Source organism: Mytilus galloprovincialis, chromosome 1 (genome assembly GCF_965363235.1).
Source record: "Mytilus galloprovincialis chromosome 1, xbMytGall1.hap1.1, whole genome shotgun sequence".
In the NCBI taxonomy this organism is placed as follows: Eukaryota; Metazoa; Mollusca; class Bivalvia; order Mytilida; family Mytilidae; genus Mytilus; species Mytilus galloprovincialis.
In genome coordinates this window covers 6,422,315-6,439,735 of record NC_134838.1, presented here as the reverse complement: position 1 = coordinate 6,439,735, position 17,421 = coordinate 6,422,315, and the positions used below count along the sequence as shown (strand labels likewise).

The 17,421-nt window shown below is 32.2% G+C and overlaps 2 protein-coding genes across 2 annotated transcripts; both read left to right on the top strand.

The window, feature by feature from the left end:
• Positions 1-369: 369 nt before the first annotated feature.
• LOC143061697 (uncharacterized) lies at positions 370-3,391 on the top strand. Its single transcript, XM_076233770.1, has 3 exons — positions 370-662; positions 2,289-2,433; positions 3,366-3,391. The coding sequence occupies exons 1-3, from the start codon at positions 525-527 to the stop codon at positions 3,389-3,391; spliced, it is 309 nt and encodes a 102-aa protein (XP_076089885.1). The 5' UTR covers positions 370-524.
• Positions 3,392-6,202: 2,811 nt separating this feature from the next.
• LOC143064202 (uncharacterized) lies at positions 6,203-10,738 on the top strand. The gene is made up of 3 exons (XM_076236857.1): positions 6,203-6,452; positions 7,018-7,210; positions 8,314-10,738. Exons 1-3 carry the CDS (start codon positions 6,245-6,247, stop codon positions 9,059-9,061), a joined length of 1,149 nt encoding a protein of 382 aa, XP_076092972.1. The 5' UTR covers positions 6,203-6,244; the 3' UTR covers positions 9,062-10,738.
• The last annotated feature ends 6,683 nt before the right edge of the window (positions 10,739-17,421 follow it).

Below are 17,421 nucleotides of genomic sequence, written 5' to 3'. Positions count from 1 at the left end.
CAAGTATAATCAAAGTACTGAAGTACTGAACATTGAATGACCGCAAGTTCTTGGTGATGGTCACAAGCACTTGTCTCAGATAAAAAAAAATCACATTGCTATGATTTTATATATAGTATGGCACGCCTGAACCACTTTAATAGATAATCTAAGATTATCTCAGATAAATTAGGTTTATCTCAGATAATCCCGGTTTATCTCACTTTTTTTCATTAAGCTCAGATAAACCGGGATTATCTCGATTTTTTTCAAATAATCCCGGTTTTTCTCACAATTTTAAGATAAACAGGGATTATCTGAGCTTAATGCATTTTTGAGATAATTCAATATTTTTCTCAAAATATTAGATAAATAATTATCTGGAGATAATCCGGGATTATCTGAAAACTCTGAGAAAAACGATTATCTGGGGGAAAAAGAGAGACTCCGAATCATTAATTCGACCAATAGAAAGACACGACACATCGGTAAACATTTTGCAAACAAGCGCCATTTTTAAAAAACCAAAACATGTTGTAGTCACCATGAATCGTCTCCAAAGATCTCATCAACCTACTGTAAGCAGTGTCTTAGATCGTATCAGTAACACTTTAAGAGGTATTAAAAGACAATATTCTGCCAACACATTGGAACCTGAAGCTGCACATAGACAGGTAGATGAGGTAAGTCGGTTAAATTGTTTAGGTTGTCAGTGTTAAAAGTGGGTCTCTTTGCCATTGGGGGGGGGGGGGGGGGGGGGGGGGGGTTCTAGCGTGATGCGGGATTTCCGATTTTTTGTAAGCGTAACAGTAGTTTAGTTAGAATGTATAAATGTTCTATTGATATTACTTTTGTCTATATGTATACTTACAAAAACTATTGAAAGATATATAACAGTTCATAGTTTGCCAATTTTGCATAGTACACCTATAATTTTTTTTGAATGAGTAAATAAAAAATTGTTATTACGGAAAAAATATGCCTGTAATAACTTGAGGGTGTTATCACTTCAAAGCAGTTGCTCAGGCATACATCATGCTTATGTCACAGGGTACTATGGCCACTTGATCTTCGTAAATAGGGCGTTGAATATGTGACAAAATATAATGTTGCAAACCATTTATTTCACACTGAAAGTACATAATTATAATAAACATTTATTTCAAATGTTAACTTGAAGTTTCCTTATAAATTGAACTATGAATTGGATATAAGTACATGCATGATAAGGCCTAAAAGAAAATGTGCTTACCTGAAAGAAGGGAAAAAGTTAGGTTTCCCTTATGTAGCGTGCTAGTCCAAATAATTATGACGTCTTGAAAGGCTATTATAATTTTTTTCTTTGACGCCTTAAAGCGTGAAAGAAAAAAATTATAATAGCCTTTCAAGACGTAATAATTATTTGGACTAGTAGCGTGCGTGCTAAAGTGTGTGAAACTCGCATTAGTACGAGTTCACCGTATATATAGTGCTAGAAAAAGTGGCGGGGTTGCATGCATAATAACTTCGTGCAGAGTAGTATATAGAATAAAGTCTTTTTCTAACTGTCCGTCAATGAATGAATGAATGTATGAATGAACGTAGTAAATATATAGTACACACAACATATAGTGTAGTACTAGTATATAACTGTACCCTAATAAATAGCTACGGTGACACTTAATTACAATGTATTTTAATTTATTGTAAGAAATAATGACCAGAGCATGTACAAATGTACTGAGGTTCTGTCTAAGATTCTCAGTAATTCCCAAAGGTTTTATATAATAAGTTACATTCCTTTAATAGCTGAGTTTTGTTATCACAGCTAATTTTATCCATTGATAGCCTTGTCTCATTGATTTTCCATGGTAAATAAAAAATGTATTAATTAAATTAAAAATTAGTTATCAAGGCTATGCATTTAGTTTCTGCGCAAAGTCTCAAGAGTTCCCTAGAGCTCACTATAAATTAAATAATTTTACAAATAACAAACATATATAATATGTTATTACAGATTTAGAAAATTTAAGGAATAAAGAGTAGACGACTCATGAAAGTATCTGTAATAACACACACAAGTTATTCTCTGTAATAACCCTATAGAGTTATATCTCTAACTGTGACATGTAAGATGCTTGCTGAATTTTGCAAGTAAACTGATACCCTATTGGCTTTTGAATTGTTACCCATCATGTATACGCCATATTTTATATAATTTTTACATATAAATTAAAGACACTGTGACTATCAGGACTGTACATGTGTTTGCTTTTTTCCTCAGAAAAGAATTTAGTGCACTACAATGTACATATTTGTTTGTATTTAAGGTACTTCGCAACTTAACAAGATTGGAAGGCAGTGATTCTCTACCAGATGCAGATTTAAAGAGAGCTATCAGATCAGTTAAAGAATTTAAAGAAAATTTACCACACCATAAGGAAACATCTGAAGAACCAGAGCTAAACAGATATGGTAAGTTTACATATACTTATGAAAACTGTGACTTGTGATGTTCCATACCACAAAGGGAACGGTTGGGATTTAGTTTTGGGGTAATGACACCAAAGGGGCTTGACACTCATACCACATGAAATCTTCTTATATCTAATAGGGTGTGTTGAAGTGAATGGATCTATTCAAAATTGTACCACAAAGTTCCAATTCACAAAGGGAAAACACAAATTAAGTTTTGTGGTAATGCCCCAAGGGGTGATGAGGATTCATTTTTTTTTTTATAAATTTTTGAAATTGCTGAAAGCACCATTTTGTGCAATACACATCAGAATGCATTGAGTATGTAGATTTGTATAGAATCTTTGGTTAGCATGATCGTTAGATGAAGCGTGAAGTCATTTTGTCGAGCCTTCAACTTTTGTTGAAAAAGCGATATGTAAGGATCCTACATTTAAAATGGTGGTAGTGGCAGCCACAAATATTCACGCTGTGGTTAAAGTTTTTAAAATTTGAATAACTTTCTTAACGACATGAATTCACTTCCTAACTTGGACAGCTTTATTAGCTCACCGGTTATGCCATCACTTGGCATAAGTTGTTTGTCGTCGTAAACTATTTCAAAGATCTTCTCTGAATCTGCTTGGCCTGGGCAAATACCTTCAAACTTTAACTGAATGTTCCTTATATCTAATTTATAAATTATATCCAAAGTTTTGATCCATCGACAAACATGGCCACCATGGCTAAAAATAGTCTAGATGTTGGGCTTATATAAAAAACTAAACTTTTAGAGGAAATCTGACATGGGGTGAAATTGTTCAACATGTACAATGTATCAGTCCTGATATTTTCAAACGAATAGAACAACCCATTGTTGGGTTGCTGCCACTAAATTGGTAGTTTTAAGGAAATTTTTCAGTTTTTTGTTATTATCTTGAATATTATTATAGCTAGATATAAACTGTACCAGCAATGATGTTTAGCAAAGTAAGATCTACAAAAACGTTAAAAAGTCCATATTTGTCAATTGACCCCTTTAATTTAGAAGTAATTACCCTTAAAGACAATTTTACACAATGTGTTCTTCAAGTTTGCTAACCTTTAAAAATCTTCTTTTGTGAAATACAGGTGAGCAATTCAGGCTCTTGACAGCCTATTGTTATGATCTGACATAAGATAGTATCTCGAAGTAAAAAAAATTTAAATCCAATTTTTTGTATGGACTGAATTTTTGATAGGAAACATTACATTCACTTAGCATGCTTAGTAATTTAAGTTTTTAAAATTTTGATAACTTGCTTAAACTATCCTGGATTACAGAAGCTTGTTTATGATCAAAAGCTAGTTTCTAGAAGATAACTTTGTAAAAATTTTGTTCTTTTTTTAGGTATTTTTTTTATAAACAGACTGAGTTTTTTTTCTAGTTAACATTGCATACAGTCTGCAGTTAAAGTTTTGTAAATTTAAAAATATTTACTAGATTCATAAACTATCCTAGATTTTTACCAAACTTGGACAGAAGGTTATTACAATCAAAAGATAGAATAGAGAGAAATATTTTTATTTATTGTTTTCCGTATTAACTCACCTAGCCTGAAAGGCCAAGTGAGCTTTTCTCATCACTGGGCCTCCCTCGTCATCCTTCATGGTTAACTTTTACAAAAATCTTTTCTCTTCTGAAACTACTGCCGTACTGGGCAAAATGATTACTTAAACCAATCTTGGCCACAATCAACATTGGGGTATCTAGTTTAAAAATGTGTCCAGTGATCCCACTAACCTACCAAGATGGCCATCATGGCTTAAAATAGAACATAGGCCTAAAATGTAGAATTTGTCTTATATCTCTGAAACCAAAGCATTTAGAGCAAATCTGACACGGGGGTATACTAAACAGGTCAACATCTACATGTATCTGCTCTAAAATTTTCAGATGATCAAGACAACCTGTTTTTGGGTTGCCCCTTAATTGGTAAAAAAGCAAAATTTTGAGTTGCCTCAACCAAATTTTTTGAAACTTATACACATTTGCTTATAACCACAAAACACAAATCAAGTTGAATTTGGATAGTGTCACTTTAATTATCATAGAGTTATGCCCCTTTATATTATAATTTATTTATTATACCCCACGCAACAGGTTGCAAAGGGTTAATTGTTTTTGGTCAGTCCGTCCGTCAGTCCTGTTTCTTGTCATCGCAACTCCTCTCAAACCTTTTCAGATAATAAGGACATACTATGTAGTTGTGCATATCGACGGGAAATTGCGATTCAATTTTTTTTCTAGGAGTTACGCCCATTTGAACTTATTTACTTTAATGTACTACTGCAACAGTTACGCCCATTTGAACTTATTTACTTTAATGTACTACTGCAACAGTTTGTCACCGCAACTCCTCTCAAACCACACAACAGAATTTCACTGAACCTTTTCAGATAATATGGACATACTATGTAGTTGTGCATATTGACAGGAAATTGCGATTCAATTTTTTTTCTAGGAGTTACACCTCTTTGAACTTATTTACTTAATGTACTACTGCAACTGTTTGTCATCGCAAATCCTTTGAAACCACACAACAGAATTTCATGAAACTTTGTAGATAATAAGGACATACTACATAGATGTGCATATCGACAGGATATTATGATTCAATTTTTTTCCCGGAGTTACACCCCTTTGAACTTATTTGCTTTAATGTACTACTGCAACAGTTTGTCATCGCAATTTCTCTGAAACCATACAATAGAATTTCATGAAACTTTGTAGATAATAAGGACATGCTATGTAGATATGCATATTGATAGGAAATTACGAATTTTTTTTTCTTTCTAGGAGTTGTGCATGTTGTGCTCCTTTGAACTTATTTGCTTCAATGTACTTTTGCAACAGTTTGTAATCGCAACTCCTCTGAAACCACACAACAGAATTTCATGAAACTTTGTAGATAATAAGGACATACTATGTAGATGTGCATATTGACAGAAAATTATGATTCAATTTTTTTTTGTTATACAATTTTCTTTTCTTACACTTATTTCATTTCTCCAATGACAATGTGGGGACGGTGGGGTATGTGAGCACGCTCACTAAGGTTCTTTAATTTTTTCTGTCCTGTAACTTAAGTTTGCCCAAACCAAGGGTTGTCAAATCTATACACAAAACTATGTATCACAAAACTCAAGTATAAGGCCAAAAAAAAATATGTCTGTTTCCTGTTGCATAACTGACAGGGACTCAAAACCCTGACCTGGTATTTTTCTTTAAATTCTGAGAAACGGTTGTTTCCTTCCAATCCCGATTCAGATCCAGATTCCGATCTTACTATGTCTAAACAATCAAATTGGCTGCTCCCAACACAAGTGGGCTACAATTAAGGTTTAAAAAATGGTGACATTTAATTTACCTTGGATGGTGTGATATCCAAAATAATACATGGTAATTCAGTTTTATATAAAACAAATGTTAATGCTGTATGCCAGCAGGGGAATCATCTGTGTCAAAAGGGATGCATTGCCTTTTCTCCATTTGTTTTATATAATACTGAATTACCATGTATGATTTTGGATATCATACCATTCTAGGTAAATTAAATGTCCCATCTAAAACTTTAAAGATCTTTGACCAATTATTTTGTGTCATAAACCTATAATGTGTCAAAAATCTGATCACAATCCAAATCATACATTATCAAGCTTAAATATTCAATATTCAACTGTTTAAGAATTTGAACATGACATATTAATTTTTGAGTTATTTTTCTGTGTACTTATAGACCAAACCATACCAAACCAGTTTGGTAAAGGTAGAAACCAGCTAGACATTGACATGACAAAGTTTCAACAGCTTCTACAACTTGGGTTTACTGTTAAACAGATTGCTGAAGATGGACTTCTTGGTGGTGTTATACATGTTAACACGCTGTATCGTAAACTAAAAGAAAACAACATACAGATAAGATCCTCCTTCTCAAACATGCCAGATGATGAGCTTCAGGGATTAATCTCAGATTATAATAGAGATCATCCAAATGCAGGTTAGTATTATAGTTTTGTATACTGTATATCTTATGAGAGGTAAGTTTATCAGAAAAAAGGTATATGATTGAAGCTGATCGACATTTAGCTATGACTCAGCATTGAAGGCCATACTACAACATATAATTGTTATCTTCAACAACATTGTGTTTTGATGGAACATTGCCTAATTGCACTCATGCCACTTCTTTTTATTTCGACTTGAGTTAGCTACCACCTAAAACATGTGGCATTTAGTGGCCAAACTTTCAAACTTATATAGTATCTGGAACTCTCATCATAAAAGTTTTGTTGAGCCAATGCATTAACAGTAATTATATATATATATAAGCAGGGTAAAATATATAACATTATCTTCAATTTGCATGCTCAAATTAAATAACATTGAATTATTAATACTGGTTAAAGATTAGACTTTCTATTTCGCCTTGTTCAATGTTGTAAAAGTAATTTAAAAGGTTTGTCCATTGTTAAATGTGTTATGCATTGTAGTACTGCATTAGTTTCATTTGACAATGTAATAGCAAAAAAGTATGAAAACCCCTTTACTATTTATTTTAATAGGTGCTTTAGAGGTCCAAGCCTATTTAAAAACTAAAGGAGTAAATGTTCAGCGTCAGAGATGCAGAGACATATTAGGCAGAGTAGACCCACTTGGAACTGCTACAAGATGGTCATGTACTATTCAAAGGCGTCAATACAGTGTCCCCACTGCAAACTCAGTTTGGCATGTTGACACTCATCATTCACTCATCAGGTTGGTATTGGTTATCATGATTATGACTGTGGCTACTGAATAGATATCTTATGTGGATGTACATTTACATGCAGATATAGGTGAACAGTTTCAAGATTAAATGATATAAATAGTGATTTAGTGTGAAGGTCTCTGAATCATGACATGTGAATCGCGATATAGTCCAATCGAAAATATACATTTAACATAGATCATTTTTCAAGGATTTAAAAAAGAAGTTCTTGTTCCTGCTGTACAAATGTACTTTTACATGTAGGTTCATAGGCTGATCCAGAGGGGCCCTGCCCCCTCCCCTTTTTTGGAAAAAAATTATGGTTGATTATATAGGGAATCACTAAAAGTTCAGAAAAACATATAGAAATACATAAAAAATTGTTTATCTTTTTTATGGAGATTAACATGTAACACTATGTACATCCTTGAGATATTTTTCTGCATGTGTACAGGTTACCCTGATTATTCTGTATGTGTACATAGATATTATCAGTGATTTTTTACTTGTGTTTATATAATAAATATATATTTCTAACGATAAAAATATTCATATTATTAATTTATGTTCTTAACAAAAACATTTAAGAAATGAATTTCATAAAAAGCAAATAGAAATTTTATTTTGCACTCAATAATATCGGTGTATGTATAAATCAGTTAACAGTCAAAAACAAAAGTTGTGTATGTAGAAATCTTGCAGAAACAATACATTGGATTGCCCTCATTGTCATAGCGATGTAAAAAGTGTTTGTGTATAACACCTGGCTGTTAATGCACAATTTTTATATATGATAGCTCTGATGGGGTCAAAAGATGAAGAAATTTTGATGCGAAGGCGTTGAAAGGTTTCCTCTTCCTGAGTGCAGTTTGGAAAGAATGAGTTGGCAGTGCCACCTTTTAAATTGTTATCATCAGTCAGGCCTAAAATATCTATTCATTAAATTGGCTTACACACATGGGCACATGCATCACATATAGGAATAGATTTTTATTTATAGATATATAAATAATAGAAAAGATATGAGCTCAATAACCAATAATAAGTCATTCACTGAGATAAAGAGATGAAAGTTTGCAATTTTTTTTATTTAATGTTTTTAATTTTTCAGATGGGGCATAATTGTGCATGGCGGTATTGATGGTCACTCAAGACTAATTCCATTCCTAAGGGCTTCAACTTTCAACACATCAAAGGCTGCTGCATGCTTTTTTGTTCAAGGTGTGAAGAACTATGGAGTACCCAGCAGAATACGAGCTGACCATGGTACAGAATATGCAGACACTGGACGGTTCATGATTTCAGTAAACGGTGAGGGAAGAGGAAGCTTCATGACTGGGCCTTCTGTCCACAATCAAAGAATCGAAAGATTATGGCGTGACATATTTATCAAAGTCCTTGATGTTTTCTACAAACTATTTTGTCTTATGGAAGAACAGAACATTCTTAACACTACAAACAGTATCCACAGATGGGTCTTGCAGTATGTTTTCGTACCACGTATTGACTTTGCTTTAAGAGAGTGGATGAATACCCACAATAACCATAAGATCAGAACTGAGGGTAACAAAACACCAAATATGATGTGGTTCAAATCACTTTTACTAGGGAATCCAGAAAAGAACACCAGCATACGCAACATAGAGAATCCACCCGATGAGCGTGTTGATGAGGTCATTCAAACTTTAAACCTTGAACTGAATGGGACAATCTTCTTAAAACCAAGAGACAACTGCCCATTAATAGAAGATGAATTCACGGAATTAAGGAATACCATTGACATAACAAAATATTCAGTATCACATGGACTAGACGTGTTTAGAGATGTTATGCTCCATGTTATGTCTAAACAAACTTAAACACTACTTTTTCATATACAATGTATAACTGTAAATGTAATATTAAAAGTATAAGCTTTTATATAAATGCAATATTTGATATAGGAGTAATCTCCTTCTTTTGTATTAAAGCATATATATATATATACTGAGATTCAGTGCAAATGTATATTTGGTGTGCAAATTGCATGGTTTCTCCATCAAGTTATAAAAAACGCCTATTAAATTGGTGAGATTAAATTATTTTTGAGCAATGATATCAGTATGTATTCCTTGACAAGATTTAACCCTTGTATACCAGGAATTATGTGTTTTACTGAACAGAATATGAAGTGTATGATCTAAGCTGTCAGTCTCTCTTATTTGTGGTGATGCTGTGATAAATGAATTCCTGTTTTTTTCTCTTTCAAATCTATAGTTTAAATCCTAGTATGCCTAATAAGGCCCTTAATTTTACTGCTAATAATAATTTTGTATACAGCCTTAAACACAGAGCAAAAGCCCACACTTTATACTTAGCTTTGAATCATTCCACAGTGACAAGTGTAAAAAAATGCAAATATGCAAGCAGCATCATTTATATGCACAATTTAAAACAAAATCAAAAGTAAATACTGATACAATGACAACCCCTTATATTGGCTTATGGACACAATATGTCCAGATTGGGAACAGGCACAGGCGTTAATGGAAGGGGTAAAAAAAATGAGTGCCAAACCCTACCTTAAACTGAAACTGTACAAGTGGTGTTATGACAGTAGGTAAAAATTAGTTGAAAAAGGCTCAGATCAATGCACTTCAACAATAAACAAAACAATGAATAATACTCAAAGTTATGATCTTATAGTAATATCCATTTTTGTCGAGTCTGCATTTTTGTTCCATATCTCAGATACTATAAGCAATAGGTCTAGTACATTCAGTGTATGTAAGGACTGTAAGGTGTACATGTCCAACTGGCAGGTGTCATCTAACTTTGACCTCATTTTTGTGTTTGTGTTTTGGTCTTTTTCTTTAACTATTAACAATAGGTCAACTATGTTTGTTGTATGGATGAATTGTTAGCTGTACATGTCTGCTTGGCATTGTTAATCTGACCTTGGACCTCACTTTGATGGTTCATTGGTCAATGTTTAGTTTTCTTGGTTTCTGTAAAGTGTATGTGACAGTTGTAATGAAGCTTTATAGTAAGGACTATCAACATGATATCAATGATTAGTGAAGAAGGCGAGACATTACAGTGTGTGCACTCTTGTTATACATTTCCACATGTACATAATAATTTTCATAAATCAAATCCTAACCAATATTATCCAGGATACATCAATCTTTTGTCAAAAATGTAGATATCTAAACAGTCCAAGAAATCCTAATTATTTGCAATACCAAAATAAAGTCCTGACAGGTGATCGAACCATTTATAGAGAATACAGCTATGTAGATTTCATATTTAGTTCTGTTTTATTTTGGCATTGTCTTAATTCAGAAATGACCACATTTGTGCATTCAAAATGTATATGTGGTTGAAATTTTATTCAAGTCAACATGAGTTAGAACTAGAGTATTAATTTTCTATATAAAATACAATATATTATATACTATAAATCAAGTTGTTTTTTTAATATCTAATTGTATTTTTATTGTGTAAACAGTATGTAAATTCTATGTATTTATGCTAATAAATGTTCTTTTTCTTTATACTTGTATTCTCAATATGCCCCGTGTGGGCCCTTAATTGGTATTAAATTATATCTTATCTTTTATATAAAAGAATAATTTCCTATTCTTATTCTGTAATATTTGAATATTAGGTTCTTTTAAAGTTGAGATACTTTTGTTTCTAAATTTGGTCAATGGTCAAAGATGTAATAACTTGATACTTCATACCCTTTATACAAATACAAATTTTATGTGTTGTATGTCTGTTGTCCAGTGACTGAGACATGTGAGAAAACAGACGGACGGACGAACGAATGGAGGCACAGACCAGAAAACATAATGCCCCTCTACTATCGTAGGTGGGGCATAAAAAAGATAACTACATGCATATCTTCCAAATTGCACATGTTTTTACAGTGGGTTTCACCAAGTTGAGAATTTGTGAATGGAATATCACTTGTGGTAAATTATATGTTTAATACTACAACCACTAGTTCTACTTTATTTGATGTAAGTCTTGATTGTTCATTAGGTTTTATTCCACCTGGTTCTAAATTTTTGTTGAGCCTGAGACTTTTGCAAAAGTGAGACATATTGATCCTACATTATGTATACTTTGGACATAATTTTGTTCTATTTGTAAAGGTCATAACTCTGGAATTGTAAAACATTCATGGTTATGAGAATTGTGAATTCTGTGGATTCATTATTATTCTTTGGATACCAATTGTAATGAACTTAGTGGGTACACAAATGACATATTTTCTAAAGGATTATACTCCAAAAAAAACAGAACTCCCCAATGAAGATCACATACGGTGGATACATGTAAAAAAAAGATGTAGTTACAGGTCTAGCTTTCAATGCAGAGCTTTCACAGATGCCTGTAGAAATCTATAAATGGTCAGTATTTAAATAATTATCAAGACATAACCAATAACGTGATTGAAAGACAATTTCTTCGTTTTCTTTGTTCACTTGACCGGGAAATTGGGGTGAAAACTGTAATTTGGCATTAAAATTAGAAAGATCATACCATAGAGAACATGTGTACTAAGTTTCAAGTTTATTGGACTTCAACTTCATCAAAAACATCCTTGACCAAAAACTTTAACCTGAAGTGGGGCAAACGAACAGACAGACAAACGGACCCACAAACCAGAAAAACATAATGCCCCATTACTATCGTAAAAAACGGACACTAGCGTCAGCAACAAATGACAAGCAAAATAAGAGTTCACACTATTATGAAAAAAAAACTGGATGGGCAACAAAATCAATGCTCTTAAAATATGTGTCTGGAAAGATAATCTTTTAAAGGCATGTCTTGTTTGCTTGGTTACTTCAGTTTCTCAGGTGCTATAGGTTATTAGTCTACTTTATATGTTGTATTAACTTCCCGATTCATATAACTCTTTTGTTCAAACTAAGAATTGTTTCTCTGATACAACTAATATGTTATCTATGTATATGGTGTTAAAAAAACTTAAATGGTGTAACTGTCCATCTATGGACACTCACAACCAATGTGAGCAGTAAACAAACTACTCAATTTTGCAAGTTTGACATGGATATTTAAATAACATAGATAATAGTAACAATTAGTTTGAAGGCTGATAATTTTATTTTTCATCAAGACACAACATCAATGATAATATAAGCAGCAATAGTTAAGAGCCTTGTTATAAATAGTGAGTCAGAACAATAGACTTTGAAAGTGAAATAATTTTATTTATTGTATAGCAATATAATATTTCCCACAGAAAGTAACCAAAAGTTAGCGTGCAATAAATTCCAATATTGCACTAGTGCAATAAATCTTCAAAATTCATGACGTCATCAATGTCAAAATCTCAGTTTAAACCAATTTGTACTTTCAAATATTATATTGCTATACAATAAAAGGGTTATTGCATGAATATTGGGGAATATTGTCCCTCGTAGAACATATATTGCACTCACAAGCTCGTGCAATATAAAATTCTACTCGGGACAATATTCCCCAATATTCATGCAATAACCCTATATTATCACATTATCAACATCATTTGATAAATAAATTAAACATAAAATAAGTATGTACAGTATACTGTGGATTCATTTATGTTCGTGGGTACCAATTTTCGTGGATTAAGAAAATCTTGCATATTCGTGGATATTTAATTTAATGGTTTTGCCGAGTCTGTATATATAAACCTTAATAAAAGTTTGTATTCGTTGAACATTTAATTTCGTGGTTCTGCTGTACCCACGAAATCCACGAACATTGGTATCCAATAAATAATAATGAATCCACAGTATATTTGGAATCCAAATAACAATGAGCCACTTAGCACTAACAAACATATCAAAAGGTCCTAAAAAATAACCCTTTTTTATCATAAGATATATATGATATATAACAAAATTAAAAGTTTAACTTGAACTATAAAGTTATAAACTATGTACAGTATATAAATTTTGGAAACCAAAAAATAATGAACCACTGAGCACTTCCATATAAAAAAGAATCCAAAATAAATTGTTTTTCCAAAGAATATATTTTTGATATATCAGAACTTAAAATTGAACTTGGACCTTTAACTATGTACAGTATATATTTGGAATTCAAACACTAAATAGCCACTGAGCACTATTATTATATTAGCATAACAAATACCTCTTTTTTCTTTAAAGAAGCAACAAAGGTATTTACATATATCTTAACATATCATAATTTTAATAATATCTCTTATTCAAACTGATCATTGAAGAATCTTGAGACTAGAAGCTTAAATATTCCTATCACATATTTCTACTATATATAGTTTACATGTATTAATTAAAAATGTTAACTTTGCCACTGAGCACTACTTTTTTTCTTCAGTTTCATCAAATTTATTCTTCTTTTATTCAAACAAACAGCAATAATGCATTCTTAATTTTCAAATCTTTATAAAAATAAAAGCAGATGAGAATTTTGCTTTGAGAAAATTGTTAGGTTAACATAAATGTCAAGAACATGAAGCAATAATTTTTAGTGTCATTCATAGTAACAGACCTTTTTCTACAATACAATTTATATGGAGTCAAACATTGCACTAGAACTATGTGATAAATACATATTGAATTCTTCTATAAGTTCATCGGCAGAAAAATAAAATCGACTTATTTGAAGAGTAGCTGAACAAGTGTTCGCAATAGGTCTTCTGTTGAAGCCTTGAGTGGAATTGAAAGAAACGTAAAGCCTGGGTATACATAAAATGTCACTTGATGTCCAAAACTTAAGAAAATGGAGAAGTTGTTGGTTGGAAAGGCTTCTGATGAATCTTTCAAAATAAGTCTTGACCTTTTCTTCTAAGGAGCATAGGGTTGGGTCATCTGATGTTGTGTAGGATATTAGGTTGATGACTTTCAAATGTGTCGGTTTGTATTGATTCATTAAATTAATAATCACATGTTCAGTAACACCGTTCCATAACAAATGGTAGCAGTCCATACCCACTTTAATCTTTGAAATAGGAACACATGGGATAACAGTCATATTTATTTTCGCCAAGTCAAGAATAGTCTGTTTAACATTAGTTTTTGTTGGTACCTCAAAACCTCCATATGTAGAGATGAGATTTACAATCTCTGCGTGTAGGCCTTCCCAGTTTGTGTTTGATAATAGATGGTTCACAAGGTTACTATCTGTTTCAGTGATAAATGATGAAAATGTTTGCAGGAGGAGTTCATCAGTATATATGCCATTGCCAGCAAAGATGTAAAGAAGCGGTGAAATTCCTTGAGGAAGATAGTTACACAACACATATGCATGACTGATGATTTTACCTATTAACTGAAGGGTCCCATTAAATAAAGTTCTTGCATCAACTCTAGGGAGTTTATGAAGGTTCCCGATGAAGAACTTCATAATGACGGCCATAAAAAAAACGGAAAACATTTCCCTAGTCACACCCTCTAAGTCTAGAGCATTTTCTTCCCCAACAAAAGTACAGTTGATGTGGTGGTGAATAATGTCTGGGTGCTCTCTGTAAGTAGTTAGTACATCTTCAATGATGTCTTCTCTTCTAATAGTGACATTGATGGCAGGAAGAAGGCCTTCTTGAATCCTGTCTCTTCTTGTTTCTAAATCTGTGAGATCTGAAAGTTACAGTCACAATTAAAATGCAATCAATTGGAATAAATCAAAATATTAGACCCAACATAAAACATCATTTAGAAAAATGTTACTTTTACATTGTATAAATGTAAAACAGATCATTGAATCTTTGTGGGAGTACAAAATGTACTGATTTTGTGTTCTTTGCTGAGTGAACCCTCAATCGTGGTCAAAACCTTGATGTTGCATATATTTTGAACCTAAAATAAATAGAAATGGGGCATGTGTCTCAAAGACATGAACATGACATAGCACAGAAAATCCATGGGTCTTCACAACAGGAAAACCAGCCCCTATAGTTGGCTCATTTGCTAGGCCCTTAATAATGCAGAATGTTTCAGTGTATGAAATTCACTTTATAACATACATCATACCTTAATTTCAACATGATTTTGCCATCATACAGACCAAAGTTTTGATATGGCTATGGTATAATTCATGAGATAACTTAACGAAAATAAAGAGGGAATGGTTTATGTGATACAGATGATGATCCCTGCATGCATTACATAGTAAGTTATACCGGGACATAACTAATGAATGATTAAAGTTAAGCTACTAAAATTTGTACTTTATCTGATTTTCGTGGTTATAAATATTGTGTATTAGTCTCATAACATATGATTAAGACTGACTTAAGGATGTTCGCCGGTCATGTTTGGTATTTTTGTCCGATTTTCTGAATCTGTTTTATCCATCAGAATGCATTAAAAAATTTTGCTCATTGACCCCTATTTTTCTTTTTATAAATCTTTTACATATGTAATGATAAGCCATCTGTAAAGGTCTTACAAAATCTTTGTTATTTTTTATTTTTTTTTACAAGCACATTGACATATCATATATATTATTTCTGCTTTTTTGGTTCCTTTATAAACCCCTATCAATATAAACTCATGTTTTGAAAAGCTTGTTATTGTAAATCTGTGTGGCAAACTTCCTTAAGTCAAAGAACGGAAACTTTTGGATTTAAACACAAATGAACCAAAGGATGAATGTACTGACAAGGATAAAACTTTATGCCACCCTCCGCTAGGGAGGAGCACAAAAATATATAAGATATCAGTTTATGAGATATCTTGAAGTTAAAACAAATAATAAAACAGCTTGCCATATGTATTTGCATTGTTGATGGCAATAATTAAGTTGGGACAAATAACTTTCCTAGCAACTAGGTCACCTTGTCTATAACAGGAATACTTGTAAGTCTCATGATAATCATACCACTACATCTTTGTTTTAAAATGTTCCCTACTGATACAATTTAAAATTTGCCGTCAATGTTTCAATTTGTCATAAAACCATATGCTCCGCAGGGTGCAGCTTTATACGACCGCAGAGGTCAAACCCTGAACAGTTGGGGCAAGTATGGACACAACATTTAAGCTTGATACAGCTCTGAATTTGGATTGTGATTAAATAGACACAACATAGGTTTCTGACTAAGAATGAATGTGGTCTAAGAACTTAAACTTAAAAACTAAAAAAATTTAAATTGGATCAAAACTCCCGAAATCATCCCAACCTTCCTTTTGTGGTCATAAACCATATGTTAAAATTTCATAGATTTCTGTTTACTTATTCTAATGTTATTGTGCGAAAACCAAGAAAAATGTTTATTTGGGTCCTTTTTGGCCCCTAAATCCTAAACCGTTGGGACCAAACCCCCCAAAATCTTCCTCTTACTTGTACCAAAGTCATAGTGCGAAAACCAAATGTCTTTGGACAATATTTGCGGTCGTATAAAAAATTGGGCAAAAACTCCTATTAAATAATTTCTTACCATTTACATTAAGGAGGTTGATAGGTTCTGAATCTTCAGGTTCTTCTTCAGAGCTGCTATCATCAAGGATTTCCTAAAAAATGAAGGTGAAATTCAGAATCTGTCTTCATAGTGTACATAAAAATATTTCCAAAGCGACAAGTCTTTTGATATAGAACCCATACAAATTAAACGAACACAAGTGTGGTCGCATACAAAATGTACAGAAAATAACTGAAATATTGGTTGAATTCTTAATTAACTTAAAAATTATGCCCATTATGTTTTACCAAATCTTATGAACTGCAGACTGACTTCTTGCTTGAGTCAGCATCTTATACTTTTGCATGGCAATACATCATATTTTGAATATTGGGCATGAAATGATCTTACGATTTGTAATCAAGCTTTTTATAGGTTTTGATATAGTGAATACCTTCATACATGATGAACATGCTTAACAATCATAAAATGTAACATGTGATTATTCTGTTCATCTACAAGACTTTAACTAAATGTTGGCAAGGATACATTGAATTCTAGTGAGGCAAATACTTAACATACTAGTTTTTTTTATGTTTTGATGTTGAATGACAAACGGTCCAAAGAAACTTATATCAGTGCTTTGATCATAAATAAAGCAGACATATCAGTAAATTTAAATGCCATGCAATCATTTAAGTGAATTTGGTTTTTACGGAAGTATAAATTATATGTTCTCAATGTTTGAAAAAAAAATACATATTCCAAATTTAAAATATAAAAAAAATAAAAAAAAATATGGGATTTAAATGATTTCTATGATATTTTGGCTGT

Coding starts and splice junctions, on each gene's coding strand:
- LOC143061697 (XM_076233770.1), top strand. CDS start 525: ATGAATCGTCTCCAAAGATCTCATCAACCTACTGTAAGCAGTGTCTTA. Junction 663..2,288: donor CACATAGACAGGTAGATGAG/GTAAGTCGGTTA, acceptor TTTGTATTTAAG/GTACTTCGCAACTTAACAAG. Junction 2,434..3,365: donor ACCAGAGCTAAACAGATATG/GTAAGTTTACAT, acceptor ATATTATTATAG/CTAGATATAAACTGTACCAG.
- LOC143064202 (XM_076236857.1), top strand. CDS start 6,245: ATGACAAAGTTTCAACAGCTTCTACAACTTGGGTTTACTGTTAAACAG. Junction 6,453..7,017: donor TAGAGATCATCCAAATGCAG/GTTAGTATTATA, acceptor TTATTTTAATAG/GTGCTTTAGAGGTCCAAGCC. Junction 7,211..8,313: donor ACTCATCATTCACTCATCAG/GTTGGTATTGGT, acceptor TTAATTTTTCAG/ATGGGGCATAATTGTGCATG.